Source organism: Pongo abelii, chromosome 7 (genome assembly GCF_028885655.2).
Source record: "Pongo abelii isolate AG06213 chromosome 7, NHGRI_mPonAbe1-v2.0_pri, whole genome shotgun sequence".
NCBI lineage: Eukaryota > Metazoa > Chordata > Mammalia > Primates > Hominidae > Pongo > Pongo abelii.
This window is the reverse complement of record NC_071992.2, coordinates 23,946,373-23,971,910: the sequence shown is the minus strand read 5'-3', so window position 1 is coordinate 23,971,910 and position 25,538 is coordinate 23,946,373. Positions and strand designations below refer to the sequence as shown.

At 56.7% G+C, this 25,538-nt stretch overlaps 2 protein-coding genes across 2 annotated transcripts; both read left to right on the top strand.

Annotated features, from left to right (window-relative positions):
• The first annotated feature begins 881 nt into the window (after positions 1 to 881).
• Positions 882 to 10,877, top strand: LGI3 (leucine rich repeat LGI family member 3). Its single transcript, XM_002818869.5, has 8 exons — positions 882 to 1,351; positions 2,223 to 2,294; positions 3,057 to 3,128; positions 3,475 to 3,546; positions 3,649 to 3,720; positions 5,673 to 5,842; positions 6,020 to 6,184; positions 8,723 to 10,877. The coding sequence occupies exons 1-8, from the start codon at positions 1,146 to 1,148 to the stop codon at positions 9,538 to 9,540; spliced, it is 1,647 nt and encodes a 548-aa protein (XP_002818915.3). The 5' UTR covers positions 882 to 1,145; the 3' UTR covers positions 9,541 to 10,877.
• Positions 10,878 to 15,899: 5,022 nt separating this feature from the next.
• REEP4 (receptor accessory protein 4) lies at positions 15,900 to 19,396 on the top strand (the record flags this gene model as incomplete). Its single annotated transcript, NM_001135532.1, is given in 8 exon segments — positions 15,900 to 16,335; positions 17,089 to 17,161; positions 17,538 to 17,614; positions 17,703 to 17,823; positions 18,276 to 18,389; positions 18,744 to 18,879; positions 19,012 to 19,166; positions 19,253 to 19,396. Coding segments are annotated over 8 exon segments (774 nt in total). The 3' UTR covers positions 19,319 to 19,396.
• Positions 19,397 to 25,538: the final 6,142 nt, after the last annotated feature.

The window sequence follows — 25,538 nt, the reverse complement described above, 5'->3', positions numbered from 1 at the left end:
GAAAGGTTCTCAAGGACCCCCGGGCTCCCAGGGCTACACTTGGAAGAGCCCTGCATGGAAGGACGACCGTGAACGTTGAAGCTGGGCAGAGTGGGCGGAAATCCCTGCTGATATCTTTTTCTTCTGGTGCGACAGGCCTCACTTTTCTTGTCTGTAAAAGGGAATTACTATCACCTGCCTCAAACGATTGAGAGGATTAAGTAGGGAAAGTACAGAGCACTTGCGATAGCAAGCTTAGCCTCTTTTTTGGGGGGCCTCAGTTTCCTCATTTGTTAGACAAAGGGCTGGACTGAAAAATATCCAAAGCGCTTCCCAGCTTCAACAGGCTGTGGTTGAGCAGTGAGAAATGTTCCAGAATTCCACACAGTCCCACTCCAGCTCCAGAGGCTGCGTTTCCCTTTTCAGCTCATGCTGACACAAAGGTACATTCTGTTCAGCGGCGCGTGGAAAAACATGTGAATCCGGTTAGAAGCGCACTTCAGACTCCTCCAGGACGCCCTTGTGCTTCTAATCTTGCATGCTAACTTAGATATGCGTCTGTCACTCACGACATGCCCATGATGCTGCCTAGGGGATGTGTCCCCCCATGCAAAGAAACCCAGGTACACAGAAGCACAGGGATCCCTAACCCCGAAGCGTCTTCACAAGGCAGTGTGTGCATGTGCCCGTGCAGAGACAGGCGAGCACCGGCGCGCACGGTCGTGCCCAGCACACGGAGGCACAAGCACAAGCTCACACGCATGCACTCAGGCGCAGCCCCACACGCGGATGGCCCCAGAGACCGCCCGGTAGAGCACACAGCGGCCACGCCTCCCCTTTGGTGACTCCCAGGCTCGGGCCTCCCCCCGCCGCCCCGCGCGCGCCCCCGCCGCCCGCGCCGCAGTCCGCATCCACCCGGCGCGGTCAGCCCCGGCTGCGGCTCCCGCTTCGAGCTCCGCGCTTCTCTCCCGAGCCGGATCGCGGGAGCGAGCAGGGGAGGGGACCGCAGCCGGCGCCCGAGGGCAGGAGGAGTCCGCAGGCGGGCCGCTGGCTGCGGTAGCAGCTGCCGGTGGCCGGGAGGTGCCAGCCCGCGCGGGGTGGCCCAGCCGCGGGAGCGGTGGGGCGGGGGCCGCGGCCGCCGGCCCCAGGGAGAGCTCGCGGGCAGCATGGCGGGGCTGCGGGCCAGGCGGGGCCCGGGGCCGGGGCTGCTGGCGCTCTCCGCGCTCGGCTTCTGCCTCATGCTGCAAGTCAGCGCTAAGAGGCCCCCCAAGACCCCCCCCTGCCCGCCCAGCTGCTCTTGCACCAGGGACACCGCCTTCTGCGTGGACTCAAAGGCAGTGCCCAGGAATCTGCCCTCGGAGGTCATCTCCCTGTGAGTGTCCAGCCCTGGCCTTGGGGGGTGGGGAGGGAGAGGAGGCCGAGGACAGCTCTGGGAGAGGACAGGAGAACCCCCGCTCCCCCTCTTCAGAGTGTGGGGACCAGGGGGACTGCAGGGGTCCTCAGGGCTGGAGATTCCAGGCAGCAGTCGGGCAGGCAGTTCTGCAGTTTTGCAGGCTCAGCGGCCATGGGTGGGGAAAGCAGGAGTTCACCACCAAGAATGAATCATCACCACCACGAGCGTCAGTGAGACCTACTGTGTGCTGGGCTCCAGACTTGGGGGGTTGCTTACACGAGCATGTGGGCCCCTGCCTGTGATGTCACACCAAGGGCAGGAGAGTGGCAGCCAGTGCAGGATGAGAATGAGCTATGCCCTCCCAGCACCCTGGCATGGGGCACACGCCTGCCACTGACCAGCCACTTGGCACTCAGCTCGGCCAGCCTGTCACTCACAACAGCCAGCCTCAGGGGCTCCCCTTGTCTGTGGGACCAGAGAGGTTGTGAGGTCCTTGGGGACCAGGATGCCAGCCCCCACCCCCATGCCCCATCTCTCAACAGCACCCAGCCCATTGTAGGTGTTTGGATGATGATGACAACGGTGTGGGTGATGGAACCTTTTCTTGCCTGAGAGGGAAGCTGAGCCTGGGGCCATGGGTGCCCCAAGAGGCAATAGGGGAGGACCCTGATGAAGGCAGGCAGTGAATTTGGGAAGAGAAGGGAAAGACACACAGGTGGGGGCTAAGTTCGGTGAAATGGGGCGTTTCCAGGGCGAGTGAGTACAAAAGCTACTGCCCTCCGTGTTCACCTCTCCCTGCCTCAGCACAGCCCCTGCAGACCCCACAGTACTGACTCGGGTGTCCCCGCAGGACCCTGGTGAATGCCGCCTTCTCAGAGATCCAGGATGGAGCGTTCTCCCACCTCCCGCTGCTGCAATTCTTGTATGGATAGGGCCTTGTGGAAGGGTTGGGGGAACTATGGGGATGGTAGCAGGGGACAAATCCTGGGCTGGGGAGAGGGAGAGTGGACAGAGGCAGCCTCTGGAGACGAAGATGCAGGTGTCCCTTGCTTTTGTTCTGATAGGATGTACCCAAAAGGCGGGGCAGCCTGGAGTCAGGGGAGTCAGGGGCAGCAGGAGGACAGCTAGGGATGGCACAGAGAAGCCAAGCAGGCGGGATCCGGGGATGTGCTTGGCTCCTCTGGAAACCCAAGAGAATTGGGTGCGATAGCCTGGGCTAGTGCCCAAGGTGGGCACTGTGGGGCCATCTTAGAGACAGGTGACCCCAGGAATCAGGGTTCCCAGAAAGAGCTGGGGGCTGAAAGAAAGGGATGGCAGGAGTGTCTCCAACTCTACAAGATGCCGTCCCCGAGGGACAGTTGTCCATGAGGGGCTGGAGTGGGACAGAATGAGGGTGGAGGAGAGGGAGAGGAGATGCCTCCCGGGAGAGCCAGGAGCCGGGTTGACAAGAGAGCTCTGCCTCGGCCCATGTTTAGGAGCCAACAGGGACCCTGGGAGCTTCTGGGGCCAGAACAGGCTCCTGCCTGGCCTTGTTGCCCAGGTGGCCCAGGGATTCCCCACGGGGTCCCCAGGGGTGGCAGCAGGGCAGCCATGTCTTGGGGAAGCCCAGGGCTGAGGCAGCGGGCTGGGGGCTGGGGCAGCAGGCACACCCTTGGAAGCTCTAATTCCACCTTTGTCTCTGCAGGTTACTCAACTCCAACAAGTTTACACTGATTGGAGACAACGCCTTCACAGGACTGTCACACCTGCAGTATCTGTGTGTGGGAGGGAAAGGGGCAATGGGAAAGCAGAAGGGAGGGGGACCCCAGGCCTGGGAGGCCGAGGGACTGGGTAGGGAGTGGATGAGAATGCCGCAGGAAGGGAAGGTGATGGGAGGCGAGAGCCCTTGCATCCCATGATGGCAGGACCTGAGCAGAAGGTCGTTTCATTCGTTTTGCCTCTACCCTACCTGATGCCCTATCCCTATGGCTTGGTGATGCCAGACTCCATTTGGAAACCTGTCTCAGGGACATGGGCTGAAATCTAGGCTGGGGCATAGGGCGAGTGCTGCTGGGGGTCTGGCATCCTGTGTGACCACTGAGGCAAGTTCCCGCTTTCCCCAGCTTCATTGAGAACAATGACATCTGGGCACTATCCAAGTTCACCTTCCGAGGACTCAAGTCCTTGACTCACCTGTGAGTACGTCACATATGCACACACTGCACCAAATCCCCACCTCTCCTGTGGCCTTTGGCCTTGCTCATGATCTTCAGATGACCTGGTGGTCTCTTTTGCAGCTCGCTGGCCAACAATAACCTGCAGACACTGCCCAGAGACATCTTCCGGCCCCTGGACATCCTGAATGACTTGTAAGGCCCGAGTCCTACCTCTTCCAACAGTGCCGCAGAGGGGGCATCCCTGGAGGGAGTGGTGTGGGAGTCAGAATTGGGATGGTCATAAGGTCTTGAGAGGCTGGGAAGGGTTGGATCGGGGGACCCTGAGGAGGTGAGGAGGTGAGGAGGTGGAGTTAGATATAGATGGTAGCCTTCCAAATTGGAGTTTCTCTCAAAGTGCACCTGAGACACCATGTGTGTATGTTTTCAAAATGTGTGTGTGTGTGTTTTTTTTTTTTTAATTTTAGACGGAGTCTCACTCTGTCACCCAGGCTGGAGTACAGTGGCACAATCTTGGCTCACTGCAACCTCCACCTCTCGGGTTCAAGTGATTCTTCCTCAGCCTCCTGAGTAGCTAGGACTAAGGGATTATAGGCGTGCGCCACCATGCCCGGCTAATTTTTTGTATTTTTAGTAGAGATGGGGTTTCACCATGTTGGCCAGGCTGGTCTCGAACTCCTAACCTTGTGATCTGCCAACCTCAGCCTCCCAAAGTGCTGGGATTACAGGTGTGAGCCACCGCGCTCAGCCAAAAATATGCTTTTTAAGGCTGGACGTGGTGGCTCACACCTGTAATCCCAGCACTTTGGGAGGCCAAGGAGGGCTAATTACCTGAGGTCAGGAGTTCCAGACCAGCCTGGCCAACATGGTGAAACCCCATCTGTACTAAAAATACAATAATTATCTGGGTGTGGTGGCGGGCGCCTGTAATCCTGGCTACTTGGAAGACTGAGGCAGGAGAATCACTTGAACCTGGGAGGCAGAGGTTGCAGTGAGCCAAGATCGTGCCATTGCACTCCAGCCTGGGTGACAAGAGCAAAAACTCAGTTTCAAAATATTAAAAAAAAAAAAATGTACTTAAAAAAAAATTTTTTTTTTAGACAGAGTCTCGCTCTGTCACCCAGGCTGGAGGGCAGTGGTGCCATCTCAGGTCACGGCAACCTCTGCCTCCCAGGTTCAAGCAATTCTCCTGCCTCAGCCTCCTGAGTAGCTGGGATTACAGGCATGCACCACCACACCTGGCTAATTTTATATTTTTAATAGAGACGGGGTTTCTCCATGTTGGTCAGGCTGGTCTTGAACTCCCGACCTCAGGTGATCTGCTCGCCTCTGCCTCCCAAAGTGCTGAGATTACAGGCGTGAGCCACTGTGCGCGGCCAAAATGTGCTTTTTTTTTTTTTTTTTTTGAGACGGAGTCTCGCTCTGTTGCCCAGGCTGGAGTGCAATAGCGTGATCTCCGCTCACTGCAACCTCCGCCTCCCGGGTTCAAGCGATTCTCCTGCCTCAGCCTCCCAAGTAGCTGGGACCACAGGTGTGCGCCACCATGCCTGGGTAATTTTTGTATTTTTAGTAGAGATGGGATTTCACCATGTTGCCCAGGCTGGTCTCAAACTCTTGACCTTGTGATCCGCCCACCTCAGCCTCCCAAAGTGTTGGGATTACAGGTGTGAGTCACCACGCCCAGCCTGTGCTTTTTAAATGTATGTTTGATTGGACTCTACATTAAAGTCCAATCAGGGGGAGGGGAGTTTGAAAGTTTCGAGTAACTAGTATATAGCATATAGTAGTATATAGCATAGCCACACTCATTTATCATTATTTATAAGAAAATAAAAGCCTTGGATTGTGGGAGGCTTAGAGGAGCAGGGATGCAACATACAGCTGTGCAGGATGCACACTGCAAAAGCCAACCTGGCCAAAAAGGTCAGCAAGGACTGAAACTGATTTCATACTCTGCTGGCCAAGCCTGTGTCTGTGGGGCTACATCCAGCCAGAGGGAAACTTTTCTCTAATCATACAAAGATGCATGTGAGCAACTCACAGCAGCCTTAACCACCTCTATTTCTGAAAACCTGGAGGGCCTGGGTGGGCAGAGCCCTGAGAGCATGTCTTTCTCTGTGCCCCCCTCCTCTGCCCTCATGATTCAGGGACCTGCGGGGCAACTCACTCAACTGTGACTGCAAGGTGAAGTGGTTGGTGGAGTGGCTGGCACACACCAACACCACGGTGGCACCCATCTACTGCGCCAGTCCACCCCGCTTCCAGGAGCACAAGGTGCAGGACCTGCCACTGCGGGAGTTCGACTGCATCACCACAGGTAGGAGGTGCCCCTGCCTTGGGTGTCAGTCCATGCCTACCCCAAGGCAGCTTTACAGACATGAAACCCCCCACCCTGCCACACAACACCCAGCAGCAGCAGTAGAGCAACCACCATCACCCAAGGAGCCCTTCCCTTTTCCCTCTGGTCTTCAGTAACGCACCTCTCATCTTGCAGATTTCGTGTTGTACCAGACCCTGTCCTTCCCAGCAGTATCGGCTGAGCCCTTCCTCTACTCCAGTGACCTCTATTTGGCTCTGGCCCAGCCAGGAGTCAGTGCCTGCACGATCCTGAAGTGGGACTATGTCGAGCGGCAGCTTCGAGACTATGATAGAATCCCAGGTACCTGCGCCCAATCTGGTTCTGCTGGCCCTTGCTAGGGGGAGGGGGGAGTGGGCTCCATCGTTCAACCCCATTGAGTTCCTGTAGGTAGAGGGATAGATGAGACATACCCTCTGCCCACAAGAACTTTCCAGTCTTTGGGAGGAGGCCAATATATACGCAGATAACATCCATATGATAGGCAGGTGTTAAGAGGGAGATATGAACATGATGCTCTAGCAGCACAAAGGACAAGCCTACCCTGGACAATCAGGGAAGGCTTCCTGGTGGAGGGGGGATACCTAAGCTGAGTCTTGAAGAATAGAGGAAAGGGAGGACTCAGAGGTGATCTCCAGGTTTCTGGCTTACATAATTAGATGGACCAGGAAATGAGGAGGAGACAGGAGTGACTGTTGAGCAGTTTTGGATCTACTGAGTTTGAGCTGAGTCTTGAAAACTGAAGGAGACTTAGCTAGGAGCAAAAAAGTGGAAAGAGTGTTTTGGCAGAGGGAACAGCATGAATGAAGTCAAGGAGGTGTGCAGTAACTTAGTATGTGAGTGTGTATGTGTGTGCAAATCATAAGCAGCTTGTGTGACAAGGGATAAGGTTCAAGGTGGGGAGTGGCAACCAGATATTGATGGCATGACCAGATAATGACCTGGCAAACCAGGTCATTGACAGGGTTTAAGCAGAATGTGTGATCCAGTCTGCATTTTAGAAAGCTTCTTGCATGGATAAAGGCTAGGTGTGGTGCCATACATGAGGGCAGAACACTAGGGGGATATGTGCCTGTCTGCTAGAGGGGTGCTGGAGCCTGAACACGAGACAGTAGCAGTGGGGATGGAGATAGATATTTAGAAAGGAGGGTTAAACTGCCAGGTGCGGTGGCTCACGCCTGTAATCCCAGCACTTTGGGAGGCAGAGGTGGGTGGATCACGAGGTCAGGAGATTGAGACCATCCTGGCTAACACGGTGAAACCCTGTCTCTACTAAAAATACAAAAAGTTAGCTGGGCATGGTGGCAGGTGCCTGTAGTCCCAGCTACTTGGGAGGCTGAGGCAGGAGAATGTGATGAACCTGGGAGGCAGAGCTTACAGTGAGCCAAGATCACGCCACTGCACTCCAGCCTGGGGGACAGAGCGAGACTCCATCTCCAAAACAAACAAACAAACAAAAAACCAAAATAGAAGGGTTAAACTGACACAAGATGAAATAGAAAACTTACATTGCCCTGTCTCCATTAAGGAACTTGAAGTCAGTATTGAAGAAAAAAACAAAAACAAAAACAAAACACCTTCTCCTAAAAAAACCTCCTGGCCCAGAGAGTTTCCCTGGTGAACGCTATCAAACATTTAAGGAGGAACTAACACCAATCTACATACACACTATTAGAAAGTAGAAGGGAAGGTTATCGGGACTTGGGGACTGATCAGGGAAGGGTGAGTGGAGGAGAGAAAGGTGTTAGGGATGACTGCCAGGTTGCTGGATTGGGAGACTAGCGGAGCCACAGCTGAAATCAAGAACAGAGGAGGAGCAGGTCAGGCTCAGCGATGGGTATGGAGGTCAATTGTGAGTTGTCTGTCGTGACTGAATTTGAGGTGCTTGTGTGGGTGTGTGGGCCAGGAGAGTCTGAAGGAAGATCAGGAGCTGGGGTGTGGCATGGGGGTCATTAGCATCTGGGCAGGGCAGACCAAACCCCAAAGAAGGGATTTAGGCAGTGACTGCCAGAGCCTGAGGCTCTGCACAAATTTCTCTTGGGGGAAAGGTGGGGTCGTAGTGAGAAGGAAAGAGGGGTGAACCGGGAATGTCAAAGTGGAGATGCCGGGCAGCAGCTGGAGACCCCGGGACAGGTGAGCAGTGTGTGGTTTCATGTGCTTGGTGCCCGAGAAGGGCTCCAATGAAGCTGATTGTGAGTATAGGTGCACATGGGCATGCATTCTTGTACATAAAAGCCCTTTCAAACGTGAGAACTCTTGGGAGGATGTGTTTTCATGCACTGTGATGCAAACAGCAAGGTGTCTTGGGTATACCTAAGATTTCTCTCCCCGCTGTGGATCCACTCAAATTCTCCCTCCCTTCCCTGCCTTGCCACTGCTAGTGGGGTAGCTTTGGGCAAGTCACTTGCTCTCTCTGAGCCTCAGTTTCTTTCTGTGTGAAATGGACAAAATCACAGGGTCCTTTCCAGCGTGATGAACTCCTCATTGATGTAACATGTGCTTACGTTCACCACAGCGACTACACGCAATAAAAATTCAATTACTGACATTATGGTTAAGCAACGAGTCACTATCGAGGGACACTTATTTTGTGCCGTGTCAGCTTATATTTGAACCCTAGGGGTATGGGTGGAACAAGGGTGATATTAAAACTGGTTATTAGCTGTGAAACAACTGGAAAGCATTCAGCGCTTAGTGGATGAACTTCAGTGTGGGTGGAATGGTATAGCGCAGAGTCTTAGTCCTGGCCCAAGGTTGGAAGGGACTGGCCTTGTCCAAGGGGGTTGGATGGAGTGGGAGCCGCCGGCCTGCCTGATGCTGTCTGCCCCTGTCCTGGCACAGCCCCCTCTGCAGTGCACTGCAAGCCGATGGTGGTGGACAGCCAGCTGTACGTGGTCGTGGCCCAGCTGTTTGGCGGCTCTTACATTTACCACTGGGATCCCAATACCACGCGCTTCACCAAGCTGCAAGACATCGACCCGCAGCGCGTGCGCAAGCCTAATGACCTAGAAGCCTTCCGCATCGACGGTGACTGGTACTTTGCCGTGGCCGACAGCTCCAAGGCAGGCGCCACCAGCCTCTACCGCTGGCACCAGAATGGCTTCTACTCTCACCAAGCGCTGCACCCCTGGCACCGTGACACCGACCTGGAGTTTGTGGACGGCGAGGGCAAGCCACGGCTGATTGTGTCCAGCAGCTCCCAGGCACCCGTCATCTATCAGTGGAGTCGCACCCAGAAGCAGTTTGTGGCCCAGGGTGAGGTGACCCAGGTGCCTGATGCCCAAGCTGTGAAACACTTTCGTGCCGGCCGCGACAGCTACCTGTGCCTCAGCCGCTACATCGGCGACTCTAAGATCCTGCGCTGGGAGGGTACCCGCTTCTCGGAGGTGCAGGCCCTGCCCTCCCGGGGCTCGCTGGCCCTGCAGCCCTTCCTTGTGGGTGGCCGCCGCTACCTGGCGCTGGGCAGCGATTTCTCCTTCACCCAGATCTACCAGTGGGATGAGGGACGACAGAAGTTTGTACGGTTCCAGGAGCTGGCTGTGCAGGCTCCTCGGGCCTTCTGCTACATGCCTGCTGGGGACGCCCAGCTACTCCTGGCCCCCAGCTTCAAGGGACAGACACTGGTGTATAGACACGTTGTGGTGGATCTCAGTGCCTAGGGGGGTGCCGAGGCCTCTGGTCTCCCCAGGGTGGCCACTGGAGGATGGGTGGGGGCCTCTGTGAGCACCACGTACGCCTGTGTGAAGACGCGCGGCCAACCTGCATTCATGCCCTTGCATCTGCACACGCCCGGTGTGCACGGGCGTACCCCGTGGACTGGCCCAGGAGGACATGCATCATCACTGCAATCAGCATGAACACCAGGCACCCCTGGGACACCTAACACCCAGTTCCTGTGACCCCAACTGCAGGCCCCCCCTACTCTGCAGCCTTCCCCACGCTCTGCCCCCTGTCTCATGCACGTGAGTGGTGTGGGGTGCTGGGAGCGAGGGGGACCGCACCCTCCTGTCCTTGTGCTTCTCCTTCTGCCCCTCTGGTCTTTCCTGTTGATGCTCCAGGCATTGTTTACCTGCTCTTGCTCCCCGCTGTAGCCCACAGGCATATCTGTCATGCTTCCCCGGGGCCACTCACCCCTGCCCCACCCCGTCTGCATGCTCACATGGACGCGGATGGACACACTCAGTTACACACTCCCACGCCCTGTCTGCACCCAGTGTCCATCTATAAACATGTCAGGGCACGTGTGCATACAAGCAGATTCAGCACTGCCTACCAGGCTCTCCTGTTACCTTGCCTCTCTGCTTGGAGGGGGCCCCCTCTGCTCACCCCCAGCGTGCCCCCCCAGAACTGATAAGGATGAGAATGGTGGTGCCAGCTTCTGAGGGCCTGCTTGGCCTCCTGGGGGCAAAGCCCCTCTGCCCGAAGCAATAACAACAGCAGCAGAAGCAACCCCGGGGAGCTGCCAGGGGTGTCTGTGTCTGTTCTCCTTGGTGTTTCCTTCATGGCCCTGAATCCCAGCTCACCCATGGACAGAAGACCTCCCCTCAACTGAAAGTCTTTCTGCCTTCCTTCCTGTAGCTGTCGCTTTCTCAGGCTTGGACTGTCCCCTGGTTCACCCTGTCTTTGGGATGTGGCCCTTGAGCTGGGCGGGCTCCTTGGGTGGATTAGAGAGCTGGCCGAGCTGCAAGCACCTGAGTTACCTGCGAGGGTGCCCAGAGCGGAGCTTGGCCTGAGGGCATGTTGCAGCCCTGGCCCTGCCAGTCCACAGAGGCCCCCAGGAGCACTGCCTTTCAGTGGACGGGGTGGGGGCTAGTGGGGCCCGAGCTTCTGCTGCCCTCTGCTGTCTGCTGAGATGCCAGGCTAGTGGAGAGGGAATGGGCAGGGGTGGCCCTTCCCTGTGCCCAAATGGTGTGATGCTCCTTGTGGCAAGATACCAGGGTACTGGGGGGCAATGCTATGATTCACTTGCTTCAAATAAAAAGTTCCTGCCCCATAACCGGCTCTCAGGTGTCATCAAAATGTTTCATTGAAAACGGAGCCTGGCCCTGCTCTGCCGCCCACGGGAGGCCTGGCAATGGTTTCCAGACCTTCTTCCTCCTGGCTCCCTTCTTTCTGAGATGTGGGCATCCCCAAGGTCAGCTGGGGCTGGGGGCAGGAGTTCACAGGGTTGACACTCAGATGCTGGTGTGATGAGTCTCCAGCACCTGGGGCTGACTCACAGCTAGTGTTCCTTCCCGGAGATTACAGTCCGGGGACCCACGAAGACTTGAGTCTGTCCTGCCATCAGGTCAACTCCAACCAGCATGGCTGAGGATGATCTCAGCAGTCCCTCTTGTTTTACCCCTGATTCCTGTTCCTCCACCGGGCAAATGTCTGTCATTGCCGCCACATCCACCCAGATGAGGCCTTGGAGTCCTAGGTGACATCTGGATCTCTCTTCTCCCATATTTCATAAGCCACCAAGTCCTCTCCATTCTTTGTCCCAAAGGTTTGCTGGATGGGCACTTTTTTGTTTTCCTCTTTCCCAGCTCAAAGCTTTGTCCAAACCCTCCTCATCGCCCATTGTCTTGGGTCCCTTGCCAGCCCCCACCAACCCTCTTCTCAGTCTGATTTTTTGAGATGGAGTTTCACTCTTGTTGTCCAGGCTGGAGTGCAATGGCATGATCTCAGCTCACCACAACCTCTGCCTCCCAGGTTCAATCAATTCTCCTGCCTCAGCCCCCTGAGTAGCTGGGATTACAGGCATGCACCACCACACCTGGCTAATTTTGTATTTTTAATAGAGACAGGGTTTCTCCATGTTAGTCAGGCTGATCTCGAACTCCTGACCTCAGGTGATCTGCCAGCCTCGGCCTCCCAAAGTGCTGGGATTACAGGCATGAGCCACTGAGCCTAGCCTTTTTTTAAAAAAAAAAAAAAAACAAAAACAAACAAAAAAAAAAACGGAGTTTCTCTCTTGTAGCCCAGGCTGGAGTGAGGTGGCCCTGTCTTGGCTCACTGCAACCTCTGCCTCCCGGATTCAAGTGATTCTCCTGCCTCAGCCTCTCGAGTAGCTGGGACTACAGGTGCCCACCACCACGCCTGGTTAATTTTTGTATTTTTAGTAGAGATGGGGTTTCACCATGTTGGCCAGGCTGGTGTCGAACTCCCAATCTCAGGTGATCCGCCTGTCTCGGCCTCCCAAAGTGCTGGGATTACAGACGTGAGCCACCATGCTCGGCCATCGGTCTGATCTTTCTAACACACACTTTCCTCCTGTCCTCCCCTGCTCAGGAACCTGCCTTGGCTTCCTGCTCAACAAGCCCATGAGCCTCTGCCCACCATGAAGATCTCCTGTGACCTGGTCCCACTGTACACACTCAAGGCCTGTGGGCAGTCAGGGTCCCTCAACATCTCTGTGAGTGGAGTCGAGAGAGCCTAAGACAGTCAGATGGGGGCCGGGTGGGGGACAGTGCTCAGGGTGTCAGTGCAAGTAATGGGGTCTCGGGGACAGCACGCTGAATGGCAAAACAGGTGTTGTCAACCTGTGCAGACCCCTTTTCTCCTCTTCCCCCATGGGCTTGAGTAAATTAAATCCTTTTGTGGCCTTGTGTGGGTTGGTGACAGTGTAAGGGACAGGGGATGGAAACGAGGGAAATGATAGATCCTTGGGTAGTGTGGTGCTTGCTGTGTGACCCTGGGCATGTCAAATCCCTTCTCTGAGTCTCCAGGTTTTCATTTGTCCTCCAGAGCCCCTCTCAGCTCTCGCATATCACAAAACCCCCTTCATTTCTCTCTCTTCAGCGAGCACCTGTGAGCAGCTGTGCGCAGAGGATTGGGTCATGGCTAGAGAGCCCAAGGAGCTCACAGCCAGCCCGGGGAGTGGAGAACTGGAGACAGTGGGGTCTGGAGCCTGGATAACATGGGTGTGAATTCTGGCTCAGTCCCTTCCCATGGTGTGAGATTTCAAGCAAGTCAGCTGATTTCCCTGAGCTTCAATTTCTCCTTCTGTGAAGCAGATTTAAAAACCCAACTTCATGGGTTCCTGATTCTGCCAGCCAGGTGAAACCAGCTAGTAACACTCAGCCACGTTACTTAGCCTATTTGTGCCTCGGTTTTTCTTATTTATAAAATGAGTATAATCATGATACCTACCTGACAGGGTTGGTTTGTTTGTTTTTTCCAGCTTAGGCTGGAGTGCAGTAGTGCGATCTTGACTCACTGCAACCTCCGCTTCCTAGGTTCAATTAATTCTCCTGCCTCAGCCTTCCAAGTAGGTGGGACTACAGGAGCACGCCCCCACCCCTGACTAATTTTCATATTTTTAGTAGAGATGGGGTTTCACCATGTTCACCAGACTGGTCTCGAACTCCTGACCTCAATGATCTGCCCTCCTCGGCCTCCCAAAGTGTTGGGATTACAGGCATGAGCCACCGCGTCCTACCCTGACAGGGTTATTTCTCATGAGAGTGAAATGCATTAGTATATGTAAGTCCATTTGTATAGTGTGTCCAGTACATAATTATGATTTGCCTTGGTCTATAGGAATATATGAAAACAGAAGTGGCTCAGAGAGGGGTGTTTTGTGCAAGAGGAGGAGGTGGATCTTTGGAGAGTACTGTCTGTGGGTGACGGTTCTTCACCCATCCTCAGTCTTGGAGCCCCTGTGCCCCATATCTTACCTGCAGCCTCTGATCTGGCCTCCTTACCCCCAGCAATAGATGACTTACCTGCTTTCCACCTCCTCAAATATGCTCTTAGCTTAGCAGGCACCTCCATCATCCTGGGGAGGCCTGTCCTTCTTTTCTAAATGGGAAACGGGCCCTTATCATGTGCTTGGGAGAGGTTGCCAAGGAAAGTGGGTTGAGTCTCCCAGACACGCTGGCACTCTGCTGCCCAGTAGAAAGATAAATATCACTTTGACAGCTGCTGCCCGCAGGGGGGAGCTCTTCTGAGGGGTGGGAGGCACTTTCTTCTCTTGGCCCAAGTGCCCGGCTTTCTGTGTGTGCCTGCTGGGTCACTTGCCCTGAGGCTTGTCCACGTCCAGAGTGCTGCTTAGCAACCCAGTGGAACTAGGTGACTGTGTCAACAGCTCAGGACCAAAGGCTGCAAGAGGCAAGGTCCACTCACTCTGCCAAGACCAGGGATGGTGACACTCCTCAGCTGCCAGCCTCTTGCCCTCTGTGCTGAGCCTTGCTGTCAGCACGGACCTCTGATATCTCTTCTCTTAGATTTCCCAAGCACAAGCATTGGGACCAGGAGTCTCCATACGGGAGACCATCCCAGTTGAGTGAGCTTTGGGCGGGCCCAGGGAACATTTCCCAGCAAATGGGGGTAGACAGAGGCCTGTGATGCTGAGATCAGGTGCGTGGCCCCAGAAGGCAGCCAGCGGAGAAGGGACAGTTCTGCAGCACGCACCAAAGGACCCGAGGTTCATGTGTGCAGTGACCTCCTGAGTCATGGATGTCCCTTTCAGCTGCTCCCCTATTCAGTCACACCTTTCCTCCTTCAGGGAGACCCAGGACACTTTTCACCTAGAGAACCATGTCTGTGCCTAAAGATGGACAGTGGCTGGGGCCTTCCTTAGGGGTTCCTCTAGTCCTTGGCCTTTTTGGTTACTCCAATGTGTGTGTGTAAGGGGGGACGGGTAAATGTGAGGGTTGGTTAAGAGAGGAGAGGGAGACATGGGGCCTCGGGGGAGTTTCTCCTGTGGACTGGTTTCACTGCTGGCTCTCACACCCAGCAATACCAATAAAACTGATGACAATAATTAAGACCATATAATCACCATGTGTTTATTTATCCCCCAGAAACCTCCTTTCCCTGGCCCCATGATTACCTATTCCATCCTTATGATAGCTGGTGGGCGTTAACTGTGGCTCCAATAAAAAGCAGTAACTGCCTGTGTTTCCACCCCACATGCCCGGACAGCTTTGCTCCTACCCTCTGCAAGGTGGGGGGACACTATTTTCAGAGGGAACAACAGAGGCAGTAAGCTGAAGATGTCAAAAAGAATGAAACCTCACAGGGCAAGTAGTAGAAGCAGCAACGTTTGCCTTCTTTTTTAGAGCCTTCCCCCTTCTTCCTGGTGTCTGCCTCCCTCCCAGAGGAACCTATCCTGTTCCATGGCCCTCTGCAGGGCCACTCTCAGCCTGCAGCTGCTGATCTCTCAGAAGACTGATCAAGCCAAGCATGTAGCCACCAGCCAGCAATAAATACCACTGGGTGATACCGGGAAAGTTACTTTTCACTACTGAGCATCCTATTTCCTACATGGTGAAAAGAAGTTTGCAAAGACTAAGACCTTGCGTGCAAACGTGCATTACAAAATGGCAATGGTTGATGCTACTATTAAGGGCCCAGGGATGTTTGTGTACTTGGCTCAGAGGAATAGGTGGAATTTCAAACTTCTGCTGAAGAAGGAGTGTGGGAGCTGGGAGCTCTACCCAGAATGCCTCAAATCATCGCTGTCAGCCTGCCCCGGAGTCAGGGATCTGGAAAGGCATCCCAGAGAGAAGGGAACCCCTGAAACCTGCTGGGGCAAAAAGTCCCTCAGGTTCCCTCTCCCCCCACACCTCCCCCCTTTCCCTCCTGGACCCACTGGCGTGAGACCCGGACTTGCTGGCGTTCAGCCAAGCTTCCTTCCAGCTCCTGACTGAGCCTGCAGAGGAGATCCTCCCCTCTACCCCACCAACCGTATCTCATGCCTTTACCCAGTTCACAGAGGGGAAAATGAGGCGAGAGGGAAAGACACCGGGAAAAGCCAGTGAAGGGTTGCGAAAACTCTGGAGTCCAGATTTTCTTTGTATGCCGACCCCCGCACTCCCCCTGCTTTTTTTGTTACAGCTTCCCACACTAATTTTCCGATTGGGAAGGTGCCTCCACTGTGGCCCCACGCGCGAGTCCCGCGGCCATCGCCCCTTTAAGGGGCCGGCCTCTCGCCTCCCTGACCTCGCCCCGCCCCCTCCGGGGCCACACTGCGCCTGCGTGGCGAGCCGGAGCCCTAGGGTTGGGCAGCACTCGGTTCCGTGCAACTTTCAAGTGAGTTGCAAACTCCGCCTTGTAGGCCGGTGCTGGTGGCCCGGCGCGCTGGAACCGCGGCAACCCGCTTCAGCTCGGGACCATCAGCAAGGGCCAAGCGCCAGGTTCTCCGCGGCAGGAAGGGCGGGTCGGAGCTGTAACTGCCCCGGCCGCGAGGCGCGCCCGCTCCCAAGTCGGCTTCCTTCCTGCCGGGGCCGCTTTGCCTCGGGTCTCCCCATTCTCCAGGTCCCCTGAAGGGCACAGTCGGAGGCCGAGGGCGGCGGGCTCTGCCTCCGCCGAGGGACAGCCAGATCGCCCCTCTGCTTCCCGCAACTGCCCTGATCACCCCCCGTCCCAGCCCTTGAGTGAACGTCCTTCTGAGCGGCTTCCTGGGGTCCTCCGCACGTCCCAAAGACCGGCAAGATGGTGTCCTGGATGATCTGTCGCCTGGTGGTGTGAGTATGGCCGCCCTCAGACCTCCTCTACCCCGGGGTGCCGTCCCGCCCCTGTGGTGGAAGCTGTGGACGTCTAGTGGGAGGGGGAACTTTCTGAGCTCCACCCTCCAGCACTCCATGCAAGGGTTAACGGACCTGTGGGCTTGCACGCGGTGTCTGGGGCACCGCAGGCTTCCCGCCCCACCAAGCCTCGTTGGCTGAGGACGACCCCTGCCGCACGCCACACACACTGCAAACAGATGCGTGGAGCCGAGGGCCACAGGCCTACCTTGCTGCTCTTTGGCAAACACAAGGTGATATGGCACGTTGTGGGCGGAGAATCCAGGTGCCTGCTTGCCATCTGAGCAGTCACATGACTCACCATCCTATTCCTCACCTTTGAATATGCCAACATCTGGCTCACATAGCCCTGTCTGCAGCCCAGCAGTGTCAGGTCTGGTGACCCTGGGCCTGACTGCATGCCCATGGGAGGGGACAGTCTGGTGTTCTCACCCACTTCGTGGAGTGGCTGTCTTCTCGCTCCATGACGCACCCATGGGCCACCGGTGCAGGCCTGGGCAGGCTTGGGATGTTTGTAAACAGCAGGGTGGGGAGGTGGCCTCCAGGGCTCTGACTCAGGCACGGGTTGTACAAGCCAAGCGAGAAAAACAGGGCGGGTACTGCCACCTTGCACCCCAGTGGGGGGAAATGGCCACCTGGCAAGGTGGGAGTGGGGCATGGTACCCCTCACACTCCCCATGGCTGCTCTTCCAGGCTGGTGTTTGGGATGCTGTGTCCAGCTTATGCTTCCTATAAGGCTGTGAAGACCAAGAACATTCGTGAATATGTGAGCGTGGGGGTTTGGGTGTGTGTAATAGGACTTGGTGAGGTGGGGAGGGTCTCAGCTGGCCTCTCCCTCCTCCAGGGGCAAGGCTGTGTGGCACATCGTGAGTGGAATGGGGAAGGAGAGAGAATGGGCCCTGTTCAAGAGGGTGTAGATAGAGGGCAGGCCATCGGGGTGCCTGTGGAAGATCTCGTGGGTGAAGCTTGTTGGAGGCGGGCACAGGAATGAGCAGCAGTTTCTCAGAGCTCCTGTCCAGCCATGTGTGGGGGAAAGCAGCTATGCAGCCGGACAGGCTCCCTGGAATCTCTGGGCTGGGCTGGCCTGGGTTGCGAGTTGGTGCTGCAGGCCCCATGCTGACCTCTGCGCTCTCACCCCACAGGTGCGGTGGATGATGTACTGGATTGTTTTTGCACTCTTCATGGCAGCAGAGATCATTACAGACATTTTTATCTCCTGGTATGGACGCAGGGTCCGCAAGCCATGGGTCAGGGGTGGCCCCCCCAGCCCTGCTCCTTGGCTCACCCTGCCCCTTGTGCTGTGACAGGTTCCCTTTCTACTATGAGATCAAGATGGCCTTCGTGCTGTGGCTGCTCTCACCCTACACCAAGGGTGCCAGCCTGCTTTACCGCAAGTTTGTCCACCCGTCCCTGTCCCGCCATGAGAAGGTACCGTAGGGGGAAGCGGGAAGGGAGGCTTAGGGGTAGGTGTGAGGGAAAGAGCCCTGGACCTGGGATTTAGGATGCTGGGGACACCGGGGTTCTATCCCAGTCCTGCTGCTGTTGAAGGGCAGGACCTTGACAGGGCCCAGCTTACCTCACAGGGCCCAGCTTACCTCATCTTCTGGGATAATCAGGTGGGGGTACACATGAATGACCTTTGAGGATGGAAGTTGGTTTGGGGGTAGTGGTGGCGGCAGCTGGAGCATGGCCACTCATGGAGGTGTGAGTGGGTGGCAGCCCTGCTCTTGGTGTGTGTTTGTGGGCCAGATTTGTGGCTCTGGGCACCAGGTGGGGCTGGGCTGGGCTGGGTGGCGCCACAACCAGTGGCTTCTCAGAATCTGCAGAGGAAGAGGGACTCTGGCTGTCCACCTGAGGTCTCCTCCCCATCGGGTCCACAGGAGATCGACGCGTACATCGTGCAGGCCAAGGAGCGCAGCTACGAGACCGTGCTCAGCTTCGGGAAGCGGGGCCTCAACATTGCCGCCTCCGCTGCTGTGCAGGCTGCCACCAAGGTGCTCCGGGCCCCCAGCCCTCCAGCAGCCCCCATCCCACCCCTAAGGCCCTTTGGGCTCATTCAACTCCTCTGCCAGGGAGCCCAGAGATGGCAGCCAGGAAGCAGGGGTGAGAAGGTGACAGGGGGGTATTGGCAGAAGCGTGGAGCTGGAGTCAGACCTTCCTTCCTAGCTCTGGCACTGAGTGTAAGCAGCGGCTCCTGCTCTCTGACTTTGGTTTCCTGTTGGTGCCACATTGGCACGGGGCCAGAAGCTTGCTGAGCAGTTTTCACTTCTGTGTCTCAGCCTCGGTGATTAGCTGGTTGGCCGATTTCCCTGGGCAGCCTCCCCGCTGAAGTCTCTTCCCCCTTGCAGAGTCAGGGGGCGCTGGCCGGCAGGCTGCGGAGCTTCTCCATGCAGGACCTGCGCGCCATCCCTGATGCGCCTGCCCCTGCCTACCATGACCCCCTCTACCTGGAGGACCAGGTGCCCCACCAGAGGCCACCCATTGGTGAGTGGGCAGAGGGGCCCAGAGCCATGCCAGGAGGGATGGCTTCCTTCACTCGCACCGTGGCTTCCCCCAAGGCTCGAGGAAGGGCTGGCCTGGTCGCAGGCTTTCAGCTTCACCTCCTCCTCCACACAGGGTACCGGGCCGGGGGCCTGCAGGACAGCGACACCGAGGATGAGTGTTGGTCAGATACTGAGGCAGTCCCCCGGGCGCCAGCCCGACCCCGAGAGAAGCCCCTAATCCGCAGCCAGAGCCTGCGTGTGGTCAAGAGGAAGCCACCGGTGCGGGAGGTCAGTGTGGGAGGACGACAGGAGGGAGGAGGGCTCTGCTGGCTGGTGCTCCCCACACCCTCATGCTGTGCCTCCCCTTTCCCCAGGGCACCTCGCGCTCCCTGAAGGTTCGGACGAGGAAAAAGACTGTGCCCTCAGACATGGACAGCTAGGGTCTGCTGCATCTGGCCCCTTCTTACCTCGTGCCCTGCAGGGCTCCAGGGCTATTTGGAGGGACCTTGGGCTGCACATCTGGCCTGCCTGCACCAGCTGCCTGGGCCCCGCCCTCCTGACTCCTGCTGATGGTTAAGGGCCGGCAGCAGATGCTGCCAAGTCCACATGCAGGGATGCGCCCACAATGTACCAAAGCAGGCTGGGCCCAGGGTTCTATTTATTGCCTTGCTCTGCCCTCTCCCTTCCCCGGTTGTGGGACAAGAGCCCTCCCTGAACCCCCGCAAATGAAACCAAATGTCCACCTGGGTGTGTTCATTCCTTCTTGTCCTTCAAAGTACTTGATAGCCTTTCATAAGGCCTGGCACGTGTGTCCTGGTTGTGTGTGTGTGTTGGTGAGTGAGGTCAGGTTTGCGAATGTTTTGATAAATAAATACATAAAGGGGTTCTGTTTCTCCTGATTCTTACTCCCATTGCTTGTGTCACACCCTTGAAATTGGACAGCCCAGTCCTAGCCTAGGTCTAAGGCTGAAGGAGCCCAGTCCTCTGGGTGAGACAGAACCATTGACAGAGAGTTGCGATGCAGCACATGGTTTCATGAAGGAGCTTTTGGGGAGTTTTGCGAGCGCTGATGGGAAAGGGGACCAGTCCAGAGGATGGGTCAGAACCCGAAACTTCAGTTAGGCCTTGGCAGGAAGATTGCAGCTATAGAGAAACCAGTGGGAGCACAGGCAGGAGGGGCTTGGGGCAGCACGTTAGTCTCATAGGGAGGTCGAAGCTAGGCAGAGGAGACCTGGGGAGGAGTATCTCCTCCAGGAGCCTGGAAGAAGGAGCCCCCTGGGGCAGCTCTGGGGACATTAAGTTCTGTAAAGTCAGGTAACTGCAGGGGCACCATTGCACCTCTGAAGAGTGGCCACGAGAGGGCAGCAGTGTCCGGGATCTGGGCTGCCCCCGGCTTCCAGGTCAAGGAGGGTGGGGTTGGGAGACTAGCCAGAGCCTCGCCCTGCTGGGCCTGGCGGAACTCAAGACGGCTTCCAATGGCCCTCCCTGCTGCTTGTGGTCACTGGTCCTTGGCCTGCCCCATCCAAGGAGTCTCCTCTGCTCTCCTGAGACCAAGGCTCTTTGCCTGACTGGCTCCACTCCAACTCCTCCGATCCCTGGGGCAACCGGGGTACCCAGCTCTGCCCTCTCCTGCCCCGATGCTGGTCTCACCATGATGCCCGGGGTGTGCCCCTCTGCCACTGCCGCACCTGCTCCTCCTCCCTGCTTTTGATTAAGCAAAGAGGTGGGTGAGAGTGTGGGATGAGAAGAGGGGAAACGGGGTGGTAACCTGGAGTGGCCCCAGAGAGTGTGGATTAACTCTTGGTGTGGGGATTATCCGGGTTTTATTTGGGGGAGGCTTTTAATCTGCTGCGGTGATTTAGCTTCTCACGTATAGGGGCTCACTGGCGTCCAACATGGCCTGCCTTTGCATCGTGGGGTTGTCTTATTGCTTCATTAATTCATTCAAAAATGAATCTTTATTGAGCCTCGAGCAGGTACCAGACATGTTGCCAGACACTGCAGGGATGCAGGCAGTAGTAACGGCTGGCGCCCAGAGTGTGGCTGCCCACGCAGACGCTGCTCTAAGCCCCTAGCATATATTAATTTAATTCTCATAACGATCTTTTGGGGGGCGGGTACACACTAGTCTTATAGTCTCCATTTTCCAAACAGGAAAACAGGCACAGAGAGGGCAAGCGATTTGCCCAAGGTCACATATCTAGTACGTAGCAGAAGGGCTTGGAATCAGGCAGTCTGGCTCCAGAGTCGGTGCACTTAATCACTAAGCAGTACCAGAGTGAAGGAGATGATTCCTGCCTGGGAGGCAAGGACATGGAGACTAACATGTATGGAATATTTGTTGTGTGCCTGACCTTGTACTGGGCATTTTACAGAGATGATTTCCTTGAATCCTCCCAACAAGCCTGTCAAGTAGGGACTATATCCATTTTTTTAAAACAGGTTCTCACTGAATCACCCATGCTAGAATACAGTGGAACGATCATAGTACACTGCAGCCTCGAACTCCTGGACTCAAGGGATCCTCCCACCTCAGCCTCCTGAGTAGCTTGGACTATAGGCACTCTCCATCACACCTGGCTAATTACCGTATTTTTTTGATAAAGACAGGGTCTCACTATGTTGCCCAGGCTGTTCTTGAACTCTGGGGCTCAAGTGATCCACCTGCCTTGAACTCTGAAAGTGCTGGGATTACAGGCATGAGCCACCGCACCCATAGGGCTATACCCATTTTACAGATGAAAAACCGAGGCTTGGAGAGCCACAACAACTTGTGTACCATTGTGCTGCTTGTGAGTCAGGGACCCTGACTCCTGATGCACCTCTGCCTGGGAGTTGCGTTGATAGAGGCGGGCTGGCAGGATCCATGTACCCAAACCAAGGGAACAAAACCAGAGGGGCGCCAGGCGCAGTGGCTCACCCCTGTAATCCCAGCACTTTGGGAGGCTGAGGCGGATGGACCACCTGAGGTCAGGAGTTCGAGACCAGCTGGCCAACAAGGTGAAACCCCGTCTCTACTAAAAATAACAAAAATTAGTCGGGCATGGTGGCGCGTGCCTGTAATCCAAGCTACTTGGGAGGCTGAGGCACAAGAATCACTTGAGCCCGGGAGGCAGAGGTTGCAGTGAGCCGAGATTGCACCACTGCACTCTAGCCTGGGTGACATAGCAAGACTCCGTCTCCAGAAAAAAAAAAAAATAACAAACCCAGAAGGGCATGTGATGAATGGCAAAACAAAACAGAGTAAAAGAAAACAAGAGTTGGGGAGAGGCCTGAAGTCGTGGGGTGGTGAGGGAGATTTCACTGGGGCGGGGGCTTCACTTGGCCTGCCTCCTAGGATGGGTGCTTGGAGAGGGCCACAGGGCCACCCAGGCCCCTTGGCGGAGCTCGCAATGCCTTGTCCTCACCATCTCATCAGACTGTCTCGTGGCTCCGTGTGGCCTTATGCGTGCTGGCCTCTGACATGCTCTTCCTCCACCATCCAACTCTGTCCCATTTCTACTTGCCCTTTGAACCCCACTCAGACATCGCCTCCCCAGGAAGCCCTCTGCAAGCACTCCCTCACCTCAGAGTGGTCTGCTGTCTGGACCACACCACCTCTGTTCTTGCACAGACTTCTGTTTTTGCCTTGAGCACGTTGCCTTTTCTCCCTCACTGTGTTGTGACTTCATAAAGAACAGACGTATTTTACACACTGTTGTAGTTCAGCCTGGAACAAATGGTCTAACCGAAGTGAAATACTTTGGTAAGTTTGCGATTGGGTGGTGAAGACCTGATCTCATTTTCTGATCTCCTCCGTGAAGTTCCCGACTTCCCCAGGGTGGGACTAGAAGCATCTTGTAATCATTCATGAACAAGCCCAACACCCCCAGCGCCCAGCACAGGGCCAGTACCTAAGAAGCCTGGAGGAGTTCTGCTGGTGAAAGAACAAATGGGAGAAGTGACCATAAGTTTTGGGTGGGGGAGGCCGGGGGGGGTGGGATGGCCTCGTGATTTCTGCCTTTGTGCCCTGCATCGCCTGGGGCCCACCACCAAGCCTTGAACATGCCAAGGCCCCTAGAACACGGGTTTGGTGAACGGCTGACTGCAGTTGTATGAATTCCAACACATGCTGGGGACAGAGGGGAAGAAGCCAGGAGAAGTCCAAATTCTGGGGCATTTCTGGGTGAGCACACATGTGACCCGGAGGCTCAGGGCACTGGTTGTCAACTGGGCTTCCCTGAGAGCCAGCCCTGCCTCTCTGAGAACCCTTGAGACCTCACCTTCGCCCAGCAGTTGCACACTTTGCCTCCAGTTGCACACTGGAGGGGGTTACTGTCTCACCCTCCACCCACTCTGGTCTGGCCTCTCTTGGAAGAGTAGGCTGCATGCCAGCCTGCCTAAGCACCCCCAACCCTCTTCTTGCCACCAGACAGTGGGCCACCAGCAGGATCAGGGCTGGTGGGGACAAGAAGCTGCCACAGCCAGCCCCCTTAGAGCTGCACACCTCTGCTGGGTCCTGGCCCCTGCCCCACTTGGTTTGTGCCCTGGTCTTAATCCTCACCTCCCCTGCAGCTTGTCTGCTTTTGAGGGGTTCCTGCATATCCACCCTGGTTTCTGGGTGCAGATCGCCCTTTGTTCTTGCCCCTCTCTTCTCTCTCCCCTCCACCCACTGCCATCCCTTGGCCCTTCCAGGTGTCTCCTCTCCCTCCCTGACTCTTCAACCCCCATCACTGTCCCTCTCGGCCTGGGGCCCTCCGTGTCCTAGTCCCCTTCCCCGTCTCCAGCCTCCATGTGCGCCGCACGCACTGGCTGTATTTTTAGCTGCCACTGATTAGCCTCTAGTTCTGACACAGCCCTGGCCCAAGCTGGGTTGGGGCGTCCTGGTTGGCACTGCCCTCCACCTTGAGGGGGTTAAGGAGGTGGCACTCAGGCTCTGGCTCCGTCCTCTACCCAGCATCAGGGACCAGAGGTCTCAAGAGCTGGGTAGGGGGCAGATGCCTGGGCAGGAGGAGGATTCTCTGCTGCTGGAGAAGTCCTGGGGGCCACAGTTGGTGTTTCCGGGTAGGCACAAAGGTCCCAAGCCCAGGGCAGAGTGGAGCTGGCTTCCGGGGGGGTAACCTGGAGGGGAAGGGAGGCGGGGGGAGGAGGAAGCGCACTGGGAGGTGCAGACTGAGAAGAGGAATTAGGTCAGGGATGTAGGTGGGTGGACGAGAGGGCATGGCGGCATCTGCTTTGGAGCTTCCTCTGGGTTCCAAACGCATCTCCACACTTCCCTTCCCCTCCTCCCCACACCCTGCCCCCACCCCCGCGGGTCCCGGGAGAATTCGCCTGGTATTCCCCCTCCCCCATCCCCCCCCAGGCGTTGCCACAGGGTGGGGGGTGGGGTGGGGGGAGGCCAGCCTCAGCTGTCTGAAGGATGGAGGGGCTGGGGAAGCAGGGCTAGGTGCCCAGACGGCCGCGTGTGTGGGAGGGGATGTCCTCAGATGCCCTCCACCCGGCAGTCCCCGCTCTGACGTGGGTGCCCCCCCTCTCCCCGCCCGGATTAGTGGCAGCTTGGCCTGACTCTCCGGGGCTCCTTCCCCCGCCCCCGCTTGCTGCCCTCCCCTGGGCCGGGGGCCGCTCCGCCCGGGGGGCACTGTGCTTGCCCAGGTAAGGGGCTCTGGGGATGGCATGAGGGCCGCCGGCTCGTGAGTGCTGCTGTGCCCGTCAGCACGAGCGTGTGTCAGCGAGTGAGTGTGTGTCAGTGCGCCAGGGGTCGGTGCGGGGCTGGGGCTTGGCCCCCAAATGGCTGGGGGTGCTGGTCAGCTTGCCTTTGTCCACAAGTCTGGCATTGTGTCCACGCGCTGTGTGGCTTTTCTTCTGTGTTTGTGTCTTTTGTGTGTCTCCTCAGCTCTGCTCCGTCTTCAGGCACAGAACAGCCGGTTACAAGGACTCTGTGGGCCTGTGGCATGGGCTCCAAAGCAGGATGGGGAGCTGGGCAAGGGTGGGGAAGAGGTTCTTCCTCCCACCCGGCAAGTCCCCACGAGCCCCTGGGCTTTTCAGGAGCCTGTCCCCGAGAGCCCTGCTGCTCTAGTCCAGGGACTGTGGCCTGACAAAGCAGACATGGCAACTGGGGTTGGGGGGATATCTGCCCCACTCCCCTGGGATAGTCCCCACCCCCTTTGGGGATGTCAGCGATAGGTCCTCAGGGTTCTGGACAGCGCAGGCTCCCATCTTGGCCTCTTCCAGGACCCAAGCCGCAGGAATCTCCCCCTGGCATTCCCACAAGCTTCGGCTGCTGAGGAGGGAGCCCAGAGGACACAGATGGGGGACCACAGACACACCCCAGCCCTCACCTTCACCCCTGGAGCCAGCCTGGGAGTGGGAGGCCGGGCCTCAGGGCCTGGGGCCTCCAGTCCATGTTAGACCCTCTACAAGCATCTCCCCTGGCACACTCAGGTCCCAGCCACCCTCAGGGGAGCTGGGGAGGAAGGGAGTGTTACTAACTCAGTCATGTAAACAACCCCTACCAGCCTGCCTTGCCACAGAACTGGCCTCTGGGGGGCAGGCCAGGGGCAGGGTGAATGGATGCCAACAAGGCCCAAGTCTGGCCCAGTGCCTGCTCCTTTAGACCCCCGCTCCCTAGGACCCCCACTCTTCTCAACTGGTAGAAGGCTCTAGGCCTTGCTCATCCCTTAG

Bases quoted from the DNA above. Each gene is read 5' to 3' on its own strand.
- LGI3 (XM_002818869.5), top strand. From the start codon at position 1,146: ATGGCGGGGCTGCGGGCCAGGCGGGGCCCGGGGCCGGGGCTGCTGGCG. The intron at 1,352-2,222 runs GTGAGTGTCCAG...GTGTCCCCGCAG, and splicing joins CCCTCGGAGGTCATCTCCCT to GACCCTGGTGAATGCCGCCT. The intron at 3,547-3,648 runs GTGAGTACGTCA...TCTCTTTTGCAG, and splicing joins CTCAAGTCCTTGACTCACCT to CTCGCTGGCCAACAATAACC.